This window comes from Rhincodon typus, chromosome 29 (assembly GCF_021869965.1).
Source record: "Rhincodon typus isolate 14 chromosome 29, sRhiTyp1.1, whole genome shotgun sequence".
In the NCBI taxonomy this organism is placed as follows: Eukaryota; Metazoa; Chordata; class Chondrichthyes; order Orectolobiformes; family Rhincodontidae; genus Rhincodon; species Rhincodon typus.
In genome coordinates, this window is record NC_063360.1 from 23262434 (window position 1) to 23269708 (window position 7275).

The 7275-nt window shown below is 37.8% G+C and overlaps 1 protein-coding gene across 5 annotated transcripts in view; it reads right to left on the minus strand.

Annotated features, from left to right (window-relative positions):
• Nucleotides 1–7275, minus strand: part of LOC109931451 (DNA-directed RNA polymerases I, II, and III subunit RPABC1) — a 68577-nt gene that overhangs the window by 61062 nt on the left and 240 nt on the right. For 4 of the 5 annotated variants that reach the window (XR_007265129.1, XR_007265130.1, XM_048614125.1 and 1 more), the window contains exons 2-5: nucleotides 5049–5223; nucleotides 4056–4171; nucleotides 3019–3099; nucleotides 2304–2362 (exon numbers count right to left, since the gene is read on the minus strand). Coding sequence is in view for 3 of the 5 variants with exons in the window: in XM_048614125.1 (XP_048470082.1) it covers nucleotides 2304–2362; nucleotides 3019–3099; nucleotides 4056–4171; nucleotides 5049–5223 (431 nt within the window). In the remaining 2 variants the exon portion in view is untranslated. The remainder of the gene's footprint in view (nucleotides 1–2303; nucleotides 2363–3018; nucleotides 3100–4055; nucleotides 4172–5048; nucleotides 5224–7275) is intronic. The other variant, XM_048614126.1, reaches the window with a different exon arrangement.

The following is a 7275-nucleotide window of genomic DNA, read 5'->3' on the forward strand; positions in this document are numbered from 1 at the left end:
TGCCAACTGAAGTGTAAAGTCCTGCAAAGACTCAGCAACATGGGAGAAAAGTCTGGGTGAGAGACATGGTTGAGTTTTCCCCCTTGCAAGAGTACACAAGAGCAGGGATTAAAAGCCAGTTTCAACCATGATCTGTCCACTAGTGGATGAAGGTGTGTGCAGTGAGTCACAGCAGAGAAAACCCCTAGTCATCTTTTATACAGGAAAGTCTTTTTTTTTCAAAAAACTGGGAATCAGAAAGAAAACAAAACCAGAAGTAAAAGGAAGTAGGTCAAAGGCATTTCAGCTGATAAGCACCTTGAAATCAACTGCTCACATATCATCAATATTGATTGAGCTAATGTCACCCAAAATAACACCAGCATAGACTTCTTGCCTACTCTTCAGAATAATTCATATCTTTATTGAAGAAAAACCTCTTTGGACTCTTTCTAATCTGTGCATATGTGTTGTGCTGTTAATTTCTTCTCTCATTTAGTAACTAAAACTCACATTTGTCAATTCGAGAAAGCCTGGTTAAACTGGCTGCTTTTAAAAGATAAATTAATTTGGTCTGGGAGAATTGAACCCACAAAGGGATAATCACAAGATTAATCTTGTGACCAATCGAGGGGATGGATGGACCAGGAACTGGTCATAACAGTACTGAAGTAATCTTCAGGGACAGGCAGGAAGGTAGTGAACAGACTTGCAAACCAGTACAAGCATTTTGGACTTGGAGATTGGAAACAAATGACAAGAACAGGAGAGTTCTGTAGCAGATGTGGTATAGAATATAGGGAACAGAACTTTGAGATGTTACAATTTTGTGAAATCAATTAGCATTGGTGTTAAGATAATCCTCAAGTTGCAAATTCACAAGCAATTCTGGCATTCAGCAAATAAGTGGACAAGATACAGGTCTTGCATAATGCAGACCATTCAATCTTCATTGTAATTTCTTGTTTAATGTTGTAGCTGTATTCCTGACATTGTTTTATTTCATGTTGCACTGTTAAGCCGATTAGATTTTCCCATTGTAACCAACATAAAAGCTTTGGTTAGGCTTAGCAGGGCCTTTCTTGATAATAAAACAGTATGCCTCAATGTTAAAATACTGATTTTTAAACATGTTCTATTTGTAGATTAAATAAGGTTTAAAACAAACAAACAAAAAAAAAAAAAAAAAACTCAACTTGTTACTCCTGCCACCATCCCACTGGTACATTCCCGGTCCCAAACTCTTGCTGAGCATGGGTTTGGTAGACGAGCAGCAAGAGGCAGGAAGTTTATGGAGTTAGAACACCTTTGAAATTGTAGGGCCCTAGAGGTAATTAATCCATAATGTTGAAAAGGTAACAAAAGTAATTGCTCCAATACGGTGCCAATGGTTCACAGAATCCTACATCATATCCAGTGCAAATCTAGATCAATGTAAATCACAATACAAATCAGTCCTATTACAAATGATATTAAATTGTAATAACCTACAAGTGGGGTAATGAAGTCTACACTAACTATACTTAATGTGAAGATACTTACTGTCCTCAGCAAGCAAAAAATAAAAAAGGGGCACAGAAACAGTTGAGCACACAAGACAAAGAAAATCAAAGGTTTGATTCACAGTTTGTACGAGTAAGCCGACTTCTGCTGGGATAGCAGGAATGTAAGAAGCGACTTAAGATTTGTTGAACTTGTAAAAAGGAAATTTGTTTACTTTGGATCCACTATCTGGTGATTACTGCTTGCAGACTGTGGAAATGAAATGAGAAAACACTTGCTTTTCCCTATGTGGTCATAAAATTTTACTAATCAAGGGTGACATCACTTGATAAGAATAAAAAAGACATTTGGTCAGAAGGTAGCAGAAAGGAACCCATTGAAAAAAAAAAATCTTTGGAAGGAGATCCTACATCTACAATGCCAAATTGTAAATTCAGAAAATTGGTGTTGCTCTTTATAGCCAGGTTAAGAAAGGTGAAACTGTCCCAAGAACAGGAACTTGTACATTCTATGCTCTGGAAACAGTGCATTGGGTAACTGCAGATTTGCAAGAGGAAGAATACAAAATAAATACTGCAGAGAAGTTAAAGGGAAGCATGAAGAACAATTCTACATAGTAAAACTTAATGTAGAATTAGGACTTGAAAACACCCCATGAGGAATCCCAAAATTCAGTTAATGCATTGTCAAAGTTAGTTTTGAAATTTGTACTTTAGCAATGTAACCAATGTAATCTACAGAAAAGCATAATTCTAATAAATCAAAGATAGAATTGCCATCATCTGAAATTTTAAATATTTTCAATATAACACAAAGGATACTATCGTGCCAGCAGCTCTGTAACTTCCTCCTTGGTCATGACTATGTGCTCTGGAACAAGCTAAAAGAACATAATTACATTCAATTTGTTTACAGAAAACAAGATCTACTTTAGATAGCCTGACAGTTTATACATTTTGATTGAATTTCTTTTACAATTTTTCCCAGTGCATACTTAATTATGAATTACTTTCATCACATTCTCCTTTGATATAGCGCCTGATTTTTACTTTTTTTTAAAAAAAAAATCAGCACAGGTAAAAAAACCTTGACAAAAAACTATTTTCGTGCAAATTATCATTCGTAAGATGTTACATCAAGGGTTATGCACATGGTATGTAGAATACCCGTGTTGGATATTAAAAGAAACAAAACCTACTGAGCATTTCTAGTTTATTTAAGAACAGAATTCTGCTGGATGACATTTTTTGAAACCCAGAAGTAGTCCCGATTAAATAACAAAACCAAGTTAATGACAAAGGTTACACTATGACCCATCATGTACATTTAAATTTTTCTGTACAGTGAGTTGGAAAAGATTTGATTCAATTTTCACCATCTGCTGTGGCAGGGTTCGAACCCCGGTCCCCAGAACATTACCTGGGTCGCTGGATTAACAACTCAGTGAAAATATCACTCGGCCACTCCCCTATCAAGCCAATAGTCTATTTCAAGGAAGTCTTGCAGGGAAATAAAACAAAAAAAAAAAAAACTTACTTCATGTTCTGTAATGTTAATCAGGAGTTCCTGTTGCAGGAATTGCTCAAGGATATACTTAGGAGCCATGTCAACTAGAGACTGCAGAAAGAAAAATCAAGTAGAAATAATCCCTTTATCAGTTAAGAAAAATTATGTTCATTTTACTGTCAAGAACATGGATATTTTGCTCAGTGTACTTCATTTCTCTTCTAGTCACCCAGGCTCAGAAGCTGACAGAACATTCCTCCCCCTGTGGGCAAAGTGCTTCTCTTGCTTTAAGATGTTTCCAAAATATTGCACACAATCATGTAAAGGCATCCAAAACTAATACTTGAGCAACAGTAAACATAGTAAATTTGAAGATACCAAATTTTTTCTTTCCTCTTTTCCAGTAAAAGCAAAGGAAAGTCTATAAAAATATATGAGTAGGCCAGTTAGCCCTTCAAACCTTTTCAATCATTGCAGAAGAGTAATGCCCCAATCTGTATAACCCCATGCTTAAGTCTGTTAATTAAAATCTATCATCCCCAGTTGTCAAGTTAACAACTTAACGTAGCCTCAAGTGCATCTTGTGGAAAATGTACAAACTGCTATCTTTTAGATGTGGAAGCATTTTGTAATTTCACTATGAATGTCTAGCAATATTTAGACTTGCGATCCCTAGTCCTTGATTTGAAAAACAGCAAGAACAGTTTTTCCCCAAGCATCATATAGTACACCTCTGATACACCTCAACCCAAGTCACACACTGGTTCACAGCATTCAAGAGTAGTATATTCCAACAACCACAATATTTCATGATATGAATTTCAACTGTTCTACGACTGTCTTGAAGGGAAAAAGGACAAGACAGGCAAGAAATTTGACCTCATTACCTTGTGAGAATTGCTTATACTACCTAATTTCACATTAGTGAGATTTCCTGTTTTAATATACCCGCATAATTTAGTTTATTTTTCTCCACTACCTTATTTGTACATTTGATAACAGAAATGTAACAGCAGGCAAAAGAAAAGTTAAGAAATTTTGGTAATAATTAAATTTCCACTTTATACCTGCTTTGCAGATGGGGTCATCCCTTGTTGTACCACAATGATGGCTCTGGTAATATTTTCTTCCTGCATGCGTTGACAATACATTTTAATGGTTTTGATCCCAACTTTTGGCTCCTCTGACAAAGGAACATTTTTTAATATCAGTTTCAAACAAGTCTAGACAGTTCATAGGGGAAAATCAGTTGGAAAAAAAGCAAGTTTACTGTTTTCATTGACTAGACCAAGAAATACCACATGGTTTATATAAAACAGAAAAGCTGAAGACCCAGACAATAGGTCTGGCAACATCTGTGGACAGAGAAACACAGCTAACATTTCAAGTCTGATAGGACTCTTTCATTCAGCATTTTATAACTGTTATTGGGCCACTTTTTCTTTTCAAGTACACAAATGAGGAACGTTAACCGGAATCAAGTTGTCATTACTGAATATTCATTGTTGAATAAAGAGTCAATTGAAGACACACATACTGCCCCACCAATTAAATAAGTCAATAGGCTTGCTGGTCATTATGTCTAGTAATCAATTTACGGCAGTATGTGTAGTGGGAGAGAAGTTGGAAGTGCTGTTTATATTAGAAGAACAGATCTCAAACTCTATGTATGCAGTTCCAGGAAAAAATATGGTATTTATAGTTAACCACTACCACAGAAAGATGAAAGGTACCATACAGTGGAGATGATCCTTCTCACATTTGACCCCAGTTGCTTAAGACTAGACATCAGCATCAATAGGTAACCATTTCTAATCACCTTGTTTAGGGACATTACATCACACTCCTGAGTGGGATTGGAACTTGAACCCAAGCCTTCAGGCCCAAACAGAGACACTACCACTACACCACAAGACTTTCATCTCATATCCATGTGGTAATGACGTTCCTCCTGACTACCAGCCACTGGTAATCGTACTGACTGGTGGTGGAAAGATGGATTACAAGTGATTCAACCCTAAAATGCAGAAGGAAAAACCCACATAATTTAACTTGAATACCTGGAAAGAAAACAAACATCTGATCAGTGGGGTCATCATTATGAGCAACAAGCACGGTCAGGTCTGAACGTCGTGGCCGCCCTTCACTTGGCTTGTCTCCAAATTGACCCCTAAATTCTTCTAGTGTCTGATCCAATTCATCTTGTGTCACCAAATATCCACGATCATGACAAAGCTGTGAATTATGAAAGGATAAACATTTCTTTAAATACTTTTCTCCAGTTGTCAGTTTTCTATAGTCTTAATTATTCAGAAATTATACTGACCAAGGAAAAAAGTGTAAAACATGTGGAAAATGATTCAATCCCAAATAGGTAAATTCAGAATTCCACTGTAGCCAAAGGATGATTTAGCTGACACCAGAATATAGATTGAAGCAGGATTTGTCAAGATATTGCAAATTGAAAGCTTCTCTCTCTCTCTCGAGAAGACACTTTCGAGCCCACTGGCAGGAAATTTATATTCCAGTTTAAAACCAACATTAAACATGCAGTAAGAAAGCACTCATTAAAAAAAAACTTTGTTAATGCTTTCTAATATGGATTCATCAGGGCATTTCATAATACAAATTCAAAGGACAAGTTAATATTAATACTGCAGAAGGAAAAAGAATGCCAAAATGGTTGGCAAGTGATCCAATTGGTAGTGGCATTGCCACAGAGAATGCACTCAATGTTGATTCACAGTTAACAGGCAAGCTGGACATAAATTTTGAAGCAGGCAGTTGACTGATTTTGCTGCCACCTAGCCCACAGCTGTAACCGACTTTGCTCAGTTTAAACAGCAACATTTCATACATATCTTCTGTCTACAAACAGCAGAGCCCTGTGTATTAATGTGTAGCTTCCAGGACACACCCCAAAGATTGACATTCTTTCAAATAGCTTTTCACCAAGCTATTTGCAGCAAGGTACTGACAATACCCAACCAGGCCAGGCATGCAAAACATACAATAGTGTAATATTAGATGCAATTCTGAAGTTGACAAATTTGGTGGATAATCCTAAAAGAGAGAAACTAGACTGGCAACCAATTTAAGATCATTCAGGTTCAGCATAACACATCTACATGTATCGGATGGCAGCACCAGCAGGCCAACATCTACAGCCAAAGTGGGATTTGTAGCCCGGCAGCAGCCTGGCCTGGCAGCAAAGCTGGGGTCTCCAGGTTGTGGGGAAAGTGTGGGTTCAACAGAATCAGAGAAGACAGCCCAGCGGCAAAGAAGTGGCTCCTGAAGGGGAGCAACTCATATGTTGGTGAATCTAGGACAGGTGGCAACAAGGCAGTGGAGGTCTCCCTGGAGGCTTGGTACCAGCATGGACTGGACCAGAAAGACTGATTGTGAGCTTTTTACTTATTTTCCTAATTTATTCCTATGACAAAAAATGCTGGACTATTTATTTCTTTACTTTTCTAACATGCTTTTTTTTGTTTCCTAAGCATTTGATCTTAAGTAGCTGTACCTGGTACCTTTGTACCTAAGATGGCACTGTAGTGCAACAACCATAAACTTTTCACTGTACTCATTCAAGTACACAAGAATAAAGGCAATTCAATTCAAGCTACATATTTTATACAGGGCCCTGTTACTTACAGATAGAAAGGACATGGACATGGACATGGACATGGACAATGCCTGTTTCAAATCAACAAAATTGGGAACAGCACTCTCAGGTTCATTGATGAATAGAAGCAGCTGAAGATGGCTGAACATAGGAAACGCCTCTGATGAACTGCTGATTCTTTTAGTGCAGTGGTTGTGTTTCTACTACTGAGCCAGAAAACCTGGGTTCGACCAGCTCTAGAGGCGGGAAATGGACAAAGTTGATTAAATATACCGTTCCTGATGAAAAAATAAGAGGAATTTGCAGCAGTGGTAATATCCCTGCCTCTGAGCTAGGAGACCCAGGTTCAAGTCCTTACTTGCTCTAAGTGTGTGTAACATTTCTGAACAGGTCAATTCGCAAAACACCTGATGAAATGCTATAGTGGTCGTCGTGAAGCCGCAATGACCGACCACTAACAACCATAACCATCTTCCTTCAACCAGCAAAGCTTTCTCTCCCCTTCTAATAAGATGCAGCTTTGCAAAGGCTTCTTGACACCACATTCTTGCCCTCACTTGGGGGGAGGAAATAATGGAGGGGTGAAGATAGCGTGGGGAAAAGGGGATGGTGGCAGGAGGAAGAAAATAAGGAGGCGTGGGTGAGGGAGCTAGGAGAGATTG